The 16,466-nt window shown below is 36.4% G+C and overlaps 1 protein-coding gene across 1 annotated transcript; it reads right to left on the minus strand.

The window, feature by feature from the left end:
* Positions 1-9,241, minus strand: LOC147164027 (sphingomyelin synthase-related protein 1-like). The gene is made up of 6 exons (XM_086093253.1): positions 9,129-9,241; positions 6,780-7,394; positions 6,566-6,661; positions 5,124-5,241; positions 4,845-4,995; positions 1-946 (listed from the first exon to the last, which is right to left on the minus strand). The coding sequence occupies exons 1-6, from the start codon at positions 9,197-9,199 to the stop codon at positions 642-644; spliced, it is 1,356 nt and encodes a 451-aa protein (XP_085949379.1). The 5' UTR covers positions 9,200-9,241; the 3' UTR covers positions 1-641.
* Between the last annotated feature and the right edge of the window lie 7,225 nt (positions 9,242-16,466).

A 16,466-nucleotide genomic window follows, 5' to 3' on the forward strand; every position in this document is an offset into this window, starting at 1 on the left:
GCAAAAACTACTGTTATTGAAAAAGCAGTCAGTATAAAACATAAACACGTCCTGCTGCTGTAAACATTGGGTAGTTGAGCCAAAAGGCATTGAGATCATCACTTGCATTGCAAATAAAAACATCAATTGTAAACAATCACGTTAAATGCATAAGCACTATTGCATAGTTGTTTTAAACCCTGACAAAGTAAACATTTATTTCCTGCCGACGTGAGTAGGTGCGTCTCATATAAGACATAAAAGCTTCCGTTCTCAAATGTCATTACACACACATACACACACACAAAAAAAAAAAAAAAAAGAGTATGGCAATGAACACCATAACTCTTGCTGAATAGGAAGTGCTGTCCAGAAGAAGCTTCTTTGGTAGCAAAAACGGCATAGTTACCAAAAAGTGATCTTACCATGTAAAACCCCACAACGTTTTTTTAAAGTGGAACACCACAGTGTGTTCAGTGCATGCATACCTTAAGACCTACCAACACACAAATAATTATTATATCATGTGCAAAAATTAAGTTATTAGGCTAAAGAGGCAGTTTTTTTTTTAATGTACAAACATCTTTGGCTTCCTTTGGTGAACGCGTTTCATGCATACCCTCTGTATGCATACATCAAGATGAATGGGCGAGCATTACAGCCTACCCAATGAGCGTCTTCATGAAAGCCGGTTTGCTAAAAGGCCAGTGGTATTGGTTGGGGACCGGTCCGTTCACATTGCACTCGAAGAAGGAGAACATGGGGAACCAGATGCGAGCTCTCCGGCTCTGCTGGTAGGCACGGGTGTTGGCCAAGGTGTGGTAATAGAGAAAAAGGCGCGTGGTGATGTAGAAGGCGATGAAGACGTCGATTGAGTAGTGCTCGTGTGCCGCCAGGATAAAGAAGATCCCAAAGAGGTTCAACACCCAAGAGATGGTGTGAATCAAATTCCACGTTCTTGGAGTGTCTGGCAAAGGGGAAAAAAGAGAAGTCGAGGATATTATTAGAAGGATTTTATCCTCTTAACTCAACTGACTTTCATCTGCGTATTCAAAGCCTAACTAAGATTAAATTAATATTATATGTGCCCAAGTAATTGAATGAATAACTACGGAAGCGTAGAGCTGCCAATGTGGAGTAAACATTTTGCGAGTATGTTTGAACATATTTGCGAGTATGCTCGAACGTATTTGCGAGTATGCTCGAACGTATTTGCGAGTATGCTCGAACGTATTTGCGAGTATGTTCGAACGCATTTGCGAGTATGTTCGAACGTTTTTGCGAGCATGCTCGAACGTATTTGCGAGTAGGTTCGAACGTATTTGCGAGTATGTTCGAACGCATTTGCGAGTATGTTCGAACGTTTTTGCGAGCATGCTCGAACGTATTTGCGAGTAGGTTCGAACGTATTTGCGAGTAGGCTTGAACGTATTTGCGAGTAGGCTCGAACGTATTTGCGAGTCGGCTCGAACGTATTTGCGAGTATGCTCAAACGTATTTGCGAGTATGTTCGAACATACTCACCAGCCAAAAATGTTTACTCCACATTGGCAGCTCTACGCTTTTGTAAATAACACACCCATGAGTCAAACTTTTAGCCCTGACTGTGCCATTGAGTCAGTCCCACATACACCATCTGGTTGAATGTAAACAGTCGCTGTCACACCAAATATGTGCCCCCCCCCCCCCCATACTACTATTAATGAATGTCCTTTCTGAGTGTTGCTTTTCCAACAAGATGTTAAATTGCACCAAAATTGTTCACCTGGATGTTACTAAAAAATTGATAAATGCTACTAAAGTCTCTATTGAAATGTAAATACAGAAGCTAAGAACATCAAGCTCAGAGATAGTGAGCCCATTTTGACATCCATTAAGTGAGTAGAATATGGGTTCACAAGAGGCTGGCTGGCTTTTAATTGCCAATTACCCACCCCTCTTTAAACAAATTAAATAGTTGGTTATGAAAGATTGATGTGCTGAGAACAAATGTTTTCCAGATGGACCGGCACAAGAAAGTCACATAATTAAGTGTTTGTTTTCATTGATAAGAAAAAAATCAGTAACGACTTGTTTATTTTCTATCATGTTTCTCACCATCTTTTAAAAATGGCTAGCACGTAGCACTTCCTGTTGTATTGTGCAAACAGGGTTCAACAAACAGAAAGGTACACTTGACTCCACATTTCATGATTTTGCAATGAACCTTCCCGGTCTGCTCGGCAACACTTGGACAAGTCGGGGCAACATTGGCGTAACAACACATCCTGTTAAAAGTCAAGCCTTGAAAATAAAAATCACACCAGTTTCACCACACTTTCTTAGGCCCAACGGTGGATTATTTAGCTATTTTGTCCTTGTTTTAAGTGCAAACAATTGACTAAACTTCCAAGTGACTAAACTTGTTTCATATTTGACATGATGTGTCTTACGTTGATGTTGCCTGAGAGCACACGAGCAGGTTTTTGACTCGAGTTGTTAAAAAAACAAAAACAAACTTGCATTGCGGAATACACATTGCAGTCTGTTGAATCCTTTTTACACAGCTTACAAAATGCTTCAGAATGATTGTGTGTGTGGGGGGCGTGGATAGCCAAGTCACTTTTTTTTTTTTGCACAACAGCTGTGTGTATGTATGAAAACTGACTAAATTTGGATAGCAAAAATTTTATTTAACAAAGTTGCATTATCTGCTCCCTCAAATAGACTTACATAGAAAAATCAGGCAGTAGAAACTGTACGGTGTTGAATGAACACTATCATTCAACTCCTTTGCTAACCAAAAGAGCAGCACCTACAGCATGTAAACAGTCTATGAAGACTCGGTGCATGATGTAAAGCAAGTCCCATTATGTGAAGACAGGATCTTTAAGGGCTAATAAATGGTGTACCAGTGATTTAAATCAAGATCACAATAAAATGATGGAAATCACTGAAGATCTCTAAATGTGGAGAAATCACAAACATAATACTTTAGCTAATAATTGCAATATCTGTTCGTACTAGCCTAGCCTGTAACGTTAATGTTAATCAAAGTTATTTAATTTCAATTATTGCATTCCATTGTACTTTGGGATTTTATCTTGTCGTCATGAGATAAAAACAACGATGAAAAATGGTGTGATATGTTCCTGCTCAGTGGTTGCTTGGTTGCCCAGATTTATAAAACAGCATTCTTCAGTGCACTTTCTGTCAAGTCCAGTGAAGAATGCACTGATGCATGTTTCGGGGAAACCAAGCAAGCAGTGAGCAAGGTGCATGTCACGACAACAGAGAGAGACGAGCAATCTCTTCAGGCTAAGACTCAGCTGTCTACCTGCACCTCAAAGAACAGAGCGCTTCTGTCGACCAAAAGGTACATATTCTTGACAGAGATGACAAATGAGGAGAAGGAGAAGTGAGATAGGCCATTAACGAACCCATCTCAAAACAGTCAGGACACTCCACAAAATGATCCATGTTTATGACTTCAGATTAACTTCTCTCAGACTTCCTGTTATGTCAATAAATTGTAAAGTATAGGATAGCATCGTGATATATAAAATATATATATATTTTATATATATATATATATATATATATAAAATATATATAAAATATACATATATATATATATAAAATATACATATATATATATATAAAATATACATATATATATATATATATATATAAAATATACATATATATATATATATATATATAAAATATACATATATATATATATATATATAAAATATACATATATATATATATATATATATATATATATATATATATAAAATATACATATATATATATATAAAAAATATACATATATATAAAAATATACATATATATATATAAAAATATACATATATATATATATATATAAAAATATACATATATATATATATATGTATAAAAAATATACATATATATATATATATATATATACATATATATATATATATAAAAAATATACATATATATATATAAAAAATAAATATACATATATATATATAAAAAATATACATATATATATATATATATAAAAAATATACAAATATATATATATATATATATAAAAAATATACATATATATATATATAAAATATACATATATACATATATAAAATATACATATATACATAAAAAATATACATATATATATATATATATATACAAAAAAAAATAAATATATATATACAAAAAATAATAATAATATATATATATATATATATATAAAATATATATATATATATATATATATACCTCCCCCACACACAACACACTGTAAGCCTCCCTATCTGCAGCTGAGTAAATAAAAGCCCACGCCCCATGGCCACTATTAGCATAAACAAGGAAAATACCCCAAAAAATATATATATAAAAAATATATATATAAAAAATATACATATATATATATATATATATATATATAAAAAATATACATATATATATATATATAAAAAATATACATATATATATATATATATAAAAAATAAATATACATATATATATAAAAAATATACATATATATATATATATAAAAAATACAAATATATATATATATATATATAAAAATATACATATATATATATATAAAATATACATATATACATATATAAAATATGCATATATACATAAAAAATATACATATATATATATATATATATATATATATATACAAAAAATATATATATATATACAAAAAATAATAATAATAATATATATATATATATATAAAATATATATATATATATATACCTCCCCCACACACAACACACTGTAAGCCTCCCTATCTGCAGCTGAGTAAATAAAAGCCCACGCCCCATGGCCACTATTAGCATAAACAAGGAAAATACCCCAAAAAATATTCCACTCACATTCTGTCACAAAAAAGTTGAGTAAGGTAATGACGACAGTGTGTCCGCTGAACATGTAGTCTCCACATGTTTGGACACCGGTCAGAGTCATCCCGAATCCAACCCAGATTGTCAGTGCCCTCTGTATCTTTTCCATCGAATCGCCGTACGTCTGGGAGAACAAGAGAGCCTAGTTAGCGGCAGTCATGCGGTGACTCACAGCTGGAGCGGCAAGCTCCTAAACAACAACTCACAAGCTCTCTAATCAGAATTGACAGAAGGCGCATGGAAGCTTCTCACCTTACTGGCACACTTGAGGTGATGGCCAGGCACGGAGAGCGAGGTGACAAACATGGTACAGCAGCGAAGTAAAAACACTGTTCCCATCAGAGAACACAACCGCCTAATGAGAATGGACCTAAATACAACAAAAAAGTGGTGTTGGGAGGGGAGATTGTTTATTTCCTCCGCCAAGCATTAATTGTATGGTGAGTAATTGCTTCTTGAAGCATAGATTAACTTCAGCTCCGTTCATTCATACTGTCAGAAAAACCCAACATTTTTTCAATTTTGCTATATTGCTACTCCGTATTAATTATACAAACAATTACAGTTTTTATTCAGATTAATCACATCTTAGAATTTTGATTAATCACTTAATTAAAAAAGCTTTTAATCAAAAAATTTTGCCTGCCAAATTTGAAGCACACCTGTTATGCGTAAATTCTTTCGGCATTTAATGTTATGAGGACGTCTTCAACATTTTTTGAACCACTACACACTCTTGTCCTCCTTTTTCTAATCAGTTAATTACATACATAATAATGAAAAAAATGACCCCAGTAGTTAGACATGAACAAATATTTTGAATGTCATATGCAAACATTTATTACATGCTTTACTTTAATGCATGTAGTAATGTTTATTGCTCAAACACAACCTGCGCTACCTTCAACGAAACCGTCCGCTGTCGAGCTGAAGGATAATCTGCGGTCAAATTTGATAATGTGATTAATCTGCGTTAATATATGATTAATGTGATATATTTTGTGATTAATCAATGAGATAACACTTTAACTTTGACAGCACTAATAATTAGATAATTTTTCAAAATTGTTCAGCCCTAGTAGACAATACGAAATAAGATAATATTGATACATTATTTTGTGTTGGCAATGGTAGGCGTGCAGTTGTGGTACACATTGCACTTTATCTTCCTTGTCAAGTGGGAAATGATCCCAAACTTTCATTCTGCAATCCTGTGACAGGGGTGTGAAGGTCAACTCTCACTTCTATTCCAAAATTTGAGACATGATGTTGGCGTCATCTGATTATCTGAATGTAGGAAGCCCTATCGCACAGTCGAGGCAATATCTCGCTTGGCTAGATTTTGTGTAAAAGGCGCAGGCGGATTAATGCTTCTTTATGGCTCCGATGTGCCAACTTTGCGGGCTCGTCTATGCGCGAAAGAAGCTTTTGTGGTGAGCAAAAAGGCATTCCATTTCTAAATCCGGAAAGAGGACTTTATCCTCTTTTTTTCGCCATTGAGTCTCAAAAGAAGCATTCCCCCCCACATCCTAGGAGTACCATCGGTGTAATCCTAACATGTTTTGTCATTCTCTCAAAGACAGAAAAGCAGACTGCTAGCTAACAAACGGACAAACACAAATGCAGAGCCCCACCATTTCCCCCCTCGTTATTCATTTTATTCAATTTATTTTGAGTCAAGATAATAGTGTTACCTGTGTTTATGAAGCAGCAGGATCAACATAAGCATGTAGCACAGAATGAGGCCACAGGCTTCAGCCATTGCAAAAGCCCAAGGGATTCTTGGAACACTGTCAGGGGTTAGAATATATCAGTGTCAGCATGCAGATTAGATATAGGGACAAGGTGCACATGGACTATAGTGGGAAATCCATATGTTGTTTATCAGGATGCATTCAGAGCTGATACCTGTCTAAGAAGATGTCAGGAAGTGGTGGATAGGTCCTCATGTCTGGTACACGTTCATGTACGATGACCATAACAAAGGAAGTTAAGCCAAACACTAAAAAGACATAAATGACACTCAAGATGGTCTTCCACACCTCCGGGTCCAGCCTTCCGGCCATATGCTGCCGACATCTTCCGTTGGAGTGTGAGTGACACAATATCGCTCTGGTTCCGTATTCAGATGGAGCGCCATTCCTCTGTCGAAGCTCAGTGCCGTCCCTGGAGAAGTCGCCTCCGTTGCAGCGCCTGTCGCCTCTGTCGCAGCTCCACTCGGCCGCCGTGGGAAGCCCCAGTGGGAGACTGTCTCTAGGCAGAAGACCCAGCTCCTCCAGCTGGGCTTGGTTCTGTCTCTGGAGCTGACGAAGGGATGTGGCCAGCCTCTTGATGTCCCCCAGCACCTTGAGGCTCAGAGGAGGCTCGCGTAGGTCGGCCTCAGTCAGAGTCAGAAGACCGGGTCCATCCAGGCGGTGGCGAGTACACAGCATATCCACATAATCTGCGAATCCTTCCGCCTGCAGCCACTGGGCTACCTGCTTGTTGCTCCAAGCACTTACACTGCTCACTGATGCCATGCCACTGCAGACAGACACACAGTCATAGAGACTAAGTAGCAAAACAACACTTGAGAATACAGATGACTCCATGATTCAGCAGATGCTTTGAAAGGGGCCATTCAGAGCATGAAGGAGGCTACGCTGACTTTCAAAGCCTCCTGATGCCTTCTAGCGTCATCATCACTTGAAAGAAACGACAGGTTCATTACATCACTTAAATGAGCTGCACTGACAGTTATTTTTAGTTTTTCACACCTACTCAGTGCAACTTGGGGTCAAGATGTCTCATGTGATAACTAGCCACTACTGCAGGCTAGATCCATTATCTGTATTTTGATGACTGCATATTGGCTATAGTCTTCGTGGAATGGAAGATCTCATTTTTCATATTGGGGAAAAAAAACACATCAATGTTGACAATATCAGTACTCCACAATCTGATGTTCCCCTCCTATTGACAAGCATACAGATTAAATAAACTGTCCTTGCCCTGTAACCTGTAGATAAGATGACCAAAGCGCAGCCCGTTGAGCTCCTCCCTTTGACTCAAAGGTCAACAAGAACCAAACTCTGCATGCTGACGGGCAGCAGTGTACACAAAGTCAACACACGTGTCAGTTTACCTTGTCATGCTTCATTAGGTGGTATTTATTTTATTTTACTGTGACAAATGGTTTGTCAAGGCGGTAATCACATTCAATATCATCCAAATATCAACTTTGACTTCAGTGTAATTTAATTATAACACAATATTAGTCACCATTTAAATAGTATTTTTAGTATATAGTGTTCCCTCGCTATAACGCGGTTCACTTTTCGCGAAATTTTTTTGGGGTGCAATTTTGCATGCATCTTTTTACAGTAATGTGCCTATTTTATAAAAAAAACTATGAAGGTTAGAACATTGAGAATGTTTAAAGAGAGAAATGTGATAACATGTAAAAGCCTCAATGAGAAAAGTGTATAAACTGTGTGGTAAAGGGTTTTAGAATCTACTGTATATTTGAAAGTAGACTGGGCTTTCCAAAACTTCTCTGTCTTAAATTCCTTTAAAAATTCCTCGTTATTAGTCATGTCCCAAAGGATGTCACATGAAACAAGCAGCTGAAAAACAACAGCAGCAACATCAACAGGAAGTCCCAAAAGGCCGGATAGATATAATAAATAAAAGTGACTTCCCTAAATGGTCAACTTTTATTTTTAATTCATTGCAATTAATAACCTAGCATTGAAATCTCTAGACAGAACGTTCCAGGTTTCATATAATAAATATCAATAATGGTTTCCGGGGCAAGAATGGATTCAGGCAATTTACAGTTTAACTCCTGCAAATGTTCCCACCGATTAGTGCACTATATGCAAAGAAACCCCTCAAAACCTCTGTGGCAACACGAGCAGCCCTCTGGGATAGGCTGCGTTAAGTGTCAAGTCAGCTTGTTTTGCTTGTTGAGTCACACACTGACACACAAGACGTGATGAGACTCACTTGCACAATATGGGCTTTTCAGTCTGTAAAGTAACTCGGAAGAAAACATAAAATACTGAAAATTAAAAGAAAAACCGTAACCAAACCGTGAGGGCTAACCAATAAAAAACTAGGAAACTCGGCACAGTGCAGTGATTTACTGTTAACTGTTAATACAATAACATACCCGTGTGAAATTATGCAGCAAATGGAACAAAAATGACGTGAGGTCAAACGTGTGGCAGTGTAAATAAAATACTTTTGGTAAGAAGTAGAAGTCATTTTTCTTACCAAAGAACCAGTGTCAGTGCTTGTGTCAGAGTGTGGGGGGGAGGAGGAGGTGAGACGTCTTCGTCTCGCATTGGAGGAGTGCTTCATGCCTACTTCTGCTTTCACTACCAAGCAACGGCAAACAGGAAGTGGCAATAACTAACAACAGCAGACAAGAGGAGCGCTTCTTGAAGGTTGCGTCTCAGGCGCACTGCCACCTGTTGGGCAAATGTAGGAAGAGGATTTCTTAAAAAAAAGAAAATAATGAAATAAAAAAGAAAACTACAGTAAACTGTAATGAATACTGTACTGTCATATCACATTTAAAAATATGATGTACCAAGTAATCCCTATTATAGAGGGAAAAACATAAAATGAATATATAAATAATCTGAGCTATGTAATCACTTAAAAAAAGACATAAACTCATAATGATATATAAGTATCATATAATGTACTCCCTAAAGCAGTGTTTCCCAATCTTTAATCCAAAGAACACATTTTGCATTTAAAAAAAATCGAATTCATCCAAAAATCCCACAGTATACCACCAAACAAAATAGTCACAAAACGTATTTAAAAAATAAAATAAAATAAAAAGAAGATACAGTAATCTCATTTAACAAATGTATTTACTCAGTGTGAAATCTAGATCTATTTTATTGATCACAAACCTGTTACAACAGAGAGCTGTTATTCTGTTATGCACAGCGCATCAAACTTTACATTGAAAATGTTGGAAAAAATCATGAACTCAGAATCAGAATCAGAAAGATGTAATTTGTTAATATCCCAATCAAACAAAATGCCGTTGAAAATTGTATTTCTTTGAAAATATGCATTTTTGCCTATTTCATGGCTTTAGGGACAAGCTCCTTTTTGGCACTCTGCTTCCACTGTGGTTTTGCTGTTTCACATTGAAGCATGTGGTAGCAATTTTTGACTGAAAATAACATCACCAAATATGGATCTTGAATCATTACCCAATAAAGGTTTCAACATAAAATACAGTAGTTTGTCCAGGTCAATAGGCCACCGTTGCGTTTGTTGTTTTATTTACCTTTTTCACAGCTGCTATTCTATAGAAAGTAGCTAATTAATAGAAACATATATATATTATTATTATTATTATTTATTTTTATCGTGCTAAAAATAAGATACAAAATCAGTATTAAAGAGGGGTGTTAGGTACAAAGGAAGAACTTAAACAACATTTAGCGTAAAGTCTCCAATGATGCAGATACAGTAATACATTTTCACTGTAACTATAGCATCAATGGAATTACGCACCCCGCCTGAATCATAATGACACCAATTATCTGTTTGTCATCAGGAGCCTGCTAACTAACAAACAGATGGACAAGCAAACAAATATGACGCTTCACAAATTTGTCTCACTTAATCAAACTTTTCCATCTGGATTCAATGTAACTTCCCTTTTCAGAGTGCTCCTGTTTTGAATTTTTATTTTTATTTTTTAAAGAGCTCAGTATTGTTCATTCTGTAATTTTACCGATTTGACATGTCATCATCATTGCTCTTTTTTTTCTCTTTTTTATTATTTTGTATGTGGGTGAGTATGGGAATGTGCGTGTGTGCGTGCGTGTGAGTGTGTGTGTATTCATTAGTTCACCAAAAACCTATTAAAAAATCCCATACCGTTCACCTAAACCGATCACCGCCGTCAGGAGACCCGAGGAAGGACCAAAGAAAAGAAATGAAAGTGAAATCCAGCACCGACCAGACACCCCCCACCACCCACCGGGCTACCAACCAGAGTCCTTCACCAACCCCAGAAACATCTAAATTCCAACAAATCAGGGAGACCTCAAGAGACCAAAGGAGAGACTGAAGAAAGGAAGGAAGGACAGACGAAGCAGAGTGAGATCCACAGACACCAGCCTCCACCAATTCAATGACCTGAGGAAGAAGCAGATTGTGTCTGAGTTTCAATAGATGCTGGTGTGGTGGATCTGGCATGCATGAAAATCTCCACCAAAGAGGGAAGCCGTTGACCCCTGCCAGGACAGAGCAAGCGCAACACTTCAGGGCCCCCCAGGCCGCGGCAGCGCCAAAGGACGACCCCCGGGCCCCGCTGGGGCCACCGGCCGGAGAGTAAACCCAGGAGCAGGAGCGCCCTCCCACCCTGACACGGCCCGCGCCCCCAACCCAACGCAGCAGGACGGGGCACTGCAGGCCCAGCGGGGAAAGGCCCCGGTCGTCACTCCAGCGTTCTTAGTGAAAGCTAACCCGACTGGCGAACTCTACCCCTAAACCTTGAATGTGACCCCACCCAGTGTATATACAAGTGTGTGTGTGTGGTGCATTAAAATTGGGAGCAGGTGAACCGGAGCAGAGGGAAATGATATCCCCCTCTGCTCTGATCCACCCGCCTCCTAGGCATGTCAGTGAGTGTATGTGGTGCATTAAAAAAAAATATATATATAGGGGGGGGGGGGGGGGCTGCGCGGCGGGCACACGGACAGGGGACCGCAGCACTGCTCTATATTGCGGTCTGTCCCAACCGATGGCACCCCACCCCGATTTAGGTTAAAATATTCTATATACGTAGACCATGTTTCTATAAATTTTGATATTTGGTTTTTATTTGAGGCAGATATTTTTTCCATTAAAATGTGAAATTGTTTATGTGGTAAGTCAGTTGTTGTTAGGTCACCTAGCAAACACAAGTTTGGAGATAAAGGTATCCTACAGTCCAAGATAGCGGAAAGTTTTTCTAAGACTTTAGTCCAGAAATACATAACCGGAGTGCATAACCATAAAGCATGAAAATAAGTGTCTGTAGTGTTTTGTAAACACTGGAGACAAATGTCGGAGTCTGAGAGTCCCATTTTCTTCATCATATATTGAGTAATGTATGTTCTATGAATAATTTTATATTGGATAAGTTGTACATTTGTGTGTTTTGTCATTTTAAATACGTTTTCACAAACTTGAATCCAAAAGTCAGATTCCGGAGCTATAGACAAGTCTGTCTCCCATTTCGAGATGGGTAAAGACCTTTTATCAGTATATGAAAGTAACTTATATATTTTTGAGAGGTTTTTTGTTGTTGTTGGAGAAAGCTTGGTAATATCTTTAGCTAAAACAGGCGGTTGGAGCGTACCCTGAAGTGTTGGAATTTGTTTCTTTATCATACTTTTAACTTTTATTTTTCTGAAGAGTAGATAGATTAATCTTTGCTTTTTTTTATTCCAGTAACATTTTGTAACGGCTGAGTCCAACAACTGGAACCAGTTAGCCGTAGGTTTAAATGGAATCTTTGAGAAAAAATTGTTTATTTTGGGTAAAACTTTCATTTTAATCGTGGCTATTCGTCCTATTAGAGAAATAGGAAGATTATTCCAACGCTCCAAGTCACTATAAATGCTATCCAGAAGTGGAGCAAAGTTTAAATTAATTAAATCAGTTAATTTAGGTGAGATTTTTATGCCTAAGAATTTTAAATTACCTATAGGAAATGAGTAGTGTGGGCTTGCAGGGTTCCATGAATTTTCTGTAATAGGTAGAAGTGTTGATTTTGTCCAGTTAATAGAATAATCTGATAACTGTGAGAATTTAGTTATTTAGTTAAATACTTCCCTAACGAAATAGCAGGCTTTTCTAAATAAAGTAAAATATCATCGGCATATAGATTAATTTTATGTTCTGTTACCCCAGAGTGAATTCCTTGAATCCTTCTTTTCTGGCGTATGGCTAATGCAAGCGGCTCAATAAATATTGCAAATAATAAAGGCGACAGTGGGCATCCCTGTCTTGTGCCTCTCTGTAGAGTAAAACTCTGAGATATAATCCCATTAGTAGTAACTGTAGCTTTAGGAGAATCATATAATACTGACACCCAGTGAATAAATGACTTCCCAAAGCCAAATTTATTTAAAACAGCAAAGAGGAAGGACCAGTTAACTTTGTCGAAAGCTTTTTCTGCATCCAATGATATAATAACTGCCTTTTTATCATGCCGCTGTGACATGCTAATAAGGTTAAAGAGCCTCCTAATATTATTAGTAGAGTGACGATCTTTAATAAAGCCTGTTTGGTCGCTATGAATGATTGTCGGGATTACTGTTTCTAGTCTAGATGTGAAAGCCTTAGTGATAATTTTAATATCAGTGTTAATTAGTGAAATCGGACGGTAACTTGATGGAAGGGTGGGGTCTTTTTCTGGCTTTAATAAAAATTTAATTGCTGCTGTATTCATGTGTGGGCGTATGTAACCATTAGTTTTAATTTCTGTTACTACTCTTAAGAATAGTGGAGCAAGCATTAACCAGAAGTGCTTAAAAAATATAGCCGGATAACCATCCGGGCCAGGTGCTTTGCCATTAGGCATACTATCATGAGCACTGTACAACTCGTTTATAGTAAGTGGCGCATCTAACATATCTTTATATTCAGTAGTTAACTGAGGTATATTTAAGCTACTGAGGAATACCTCAATATGCTCAGGGTTAGGCTTGTTAGTTTCTGAGTATAGGTTGCGATAATAGTTATAAAAAAATTCTTCTGGTGATTGTGTGCATTCACCAGTTGTCCCTTTAATAGCCGTTATAAGAGATTTTTCCCGATTGCGTTGAAGTTGGTTTGCAAGAAATTTACTTGATTTGTTATTATATTCAAAGTCCTTGTATTATAAAGTCAATTGTTGTATTATAAACTCTTTTTAGTTAGCATATCGTCTAACTGTATTTTTGTATTTTGTAAGTCAGTCCATATTTGGTTATTTGGGTTTATTGCGTACTCATCCGTCAGTTGTTTAATTTGATCTTCCAAGTCTTTTTCAAATTTTTGATCCTGTTTCTTTTTATAAGATGAATATGAGATAATTTTACCTCTAATTACTGCTTTCCCAGCTTCCCAGAGAAGAGATGGAGATAGGTCTGGAGTCATTTATTTCCAAAAAGTCTGCCACTCTTTTCTTATAATTTTGTCAAACTCTGCGTCGTTTAGCAGTGAGATGTTAAAACGCCATGTCGGTGGTGGTTTAAAGGTATAATCAACTTGTAGGGAAAGGGAGACTGGTGCATGGTCGCTAATAATAATAGGATGTATTTTTGTAACAGTTTTATCAGCAATAGAGTTATTTGTAAGAAAAAAATCAATCAAAACCGGTGCACAGCGGAAAAGAAGGTAATTTCCTTCTTATTTAGGTTTTTAAGTCTCCAGCTGTCGACGAGGCCAAAATCACCCATATATTCCCCTATTACTTAAGTAGATTGTAATCGCCTTATACATGTTGTATTATTAGAACAATCTATTAATGGATTTAAGACTGTGTTAAAGTCTCCTCCAATAATAATAGTAGAGTTCGCTGCTAATTCAAACAGCTGAGAGAAAAATTCATGGAAAAAGGCCGGATCATCATTATTAGGGGCATATAAATTACCAAATGTATATATTTTATTAAATATAGTCACTTGAATAATAATGTATCGGCCCTCTGGGTCTGTTATTGTATTATTTAGAGTAAAGAATAAATTCTTATGTATGAGTATACAGACTCCCCTTTGTCTACTGTTATAAGGGGCAGAGTACGCTTGGCTAAAATTCTTATCAATAAGTAATTTTTCTTCAGATTTTTGTAGGTGGGTTTCTTGTAGGAGGCAAATATCTGCTTTTAATTTTAAGAGATGGTCTAAAGTTTTTATTCTTTTTGCCTGTGAGCGAGCGCCACAAACATTCCAGGAAACCAGAACTAATTTATGCATACAAACAATATAGACTCAGTCCTGTGTATATATCTGTATAGGCCATTTGTCAATACTGGCATGTTATAGGATAGAATCAAAGTGGTTAGGTGATTTATGTAATTTGTGTAAAATATGAGGTAACTTAATAAACAGTGAAAGAGTGTACTGTACTCATTAAAGCGATTGCCTCTGCCAAACATCCCCACCTGTCTTTGGCAGTCAAGTCAAGTGGCGTATAAGTGCATGGAGGGCAACGCAGTGTATGAGTGCTTCAGTTAAGCGTCTCTTTAGCGCAGTCATGAGTGGAGTGTCAGCGGTGAAATGCGACACTGAAGACTCCAGGAAGGATAATGTGAGAGAAGATGGCACGAAGGGTGAGCATTCGACAACAAGGCTCTCTCTCGAGGAGCTGATGGAGATTTTACATGCAGTTCCTCGCTCCTGTCGCCATGCAGTGGATTTTCCTGACCACTGAATTATTAATTATATATTTTTATGTATTTATTAAGATTGTTTTTATTTTGTGTTCTATACAAAATATTCTTTTATGAGCACATCGGAAAAAAATTGCTAATTTCTTGCAATTTTAAGGAAAAAAATGCTATTTTGGGAAAAACAGGTATTTAAAATGATCTGTCTTTTATTCATTTTTTTTATGTATCAAAAGTAGGGGAGACCGGGGCTAGTTGTATCACTTTTTATACTTTTATATATATCTTGGAATCAATACATCTTATATAAACAAAATGTATACCAGCTGAAAGACCAAAGTCTTGGGTATATTTTTTGGTGTTCATGTCATTTTCCTACTTTGTGTCAGTGCAGAGTTACAAGCCATTAAATAGAGGAAGTGAACATGTGACGTGTTGTCCCTCCAATGGGTAAATTGTCACACTATATGGGGTAAGATGTCACACTGGATTTTGCAACTAATCAATCAATCAATCATCAATCAATCAATCAATCAATCAATCAATCAATCAATCAAGCAAACAATCAATAAATCAAGAAATCAAGAAATCAATTTATTTAATTAATTTTTAAAAGAAAAAAGACAATATAAAGCAATATTCAAATTCAAAGTAAAGCAAAAGAAATGAAAGGGGACAGAAAGAAGTAAAACTTGTTTTGTCTGCCCCTGATCAATAAAAAACAAAAAACAAACAAACACAAATTTAATGACAACGAGCGATCAAGACGCTTTCAGTGTTACAACAAAATAATAAAAATAATAATTCAACTGTGTGTCCTTGTACTATATATATTTTTGCAATAATTGTGCTTTTATGCTTTTTAAACTGAAAATAAGAAGATTGAGTTTTACAATCCAGATTGTTCCACAGACTGACACCTTGAGTTGAAATGCATTGTTCTTTTTGTTTTGTTCTATATTTAGGTTTGGAAAAAATATCTGCTCCTCTTAATTTGTACTCACTTTCCCTTTTCATGAATTTAGTTTGTATATTAACTCATAAAATTTCATGATGCGCTTTGTGCAATATTTTAAGGCGGTTAAACTCCATCTATTCATTACATTTGAAAAATTTCAGTTGTATAAATAATTGATTAGTGTGGTTTCTGTATCCACAGCCGCAAACAACACGAATAGCACTTTTCTGTAAAAGAAAAATGGCTTCAGTGTAGGTTT

Source organism: Leptonotus elevatus, chromosome 13, assembly GCF_054856555.1.
Source record: "Leptonotus elevatus isolate MCC_2025b chromosome 13, RoL_Lele_1.0, whole genome shotgun sequence".
In the NCBI taxonomy this organism is placed as follows: Eukaryota; Metazoa; Chordata; class Actinopteri; order Syngnathiformes; family Syngnathidae; genus Leptonotus; species Leptonotus elevatus.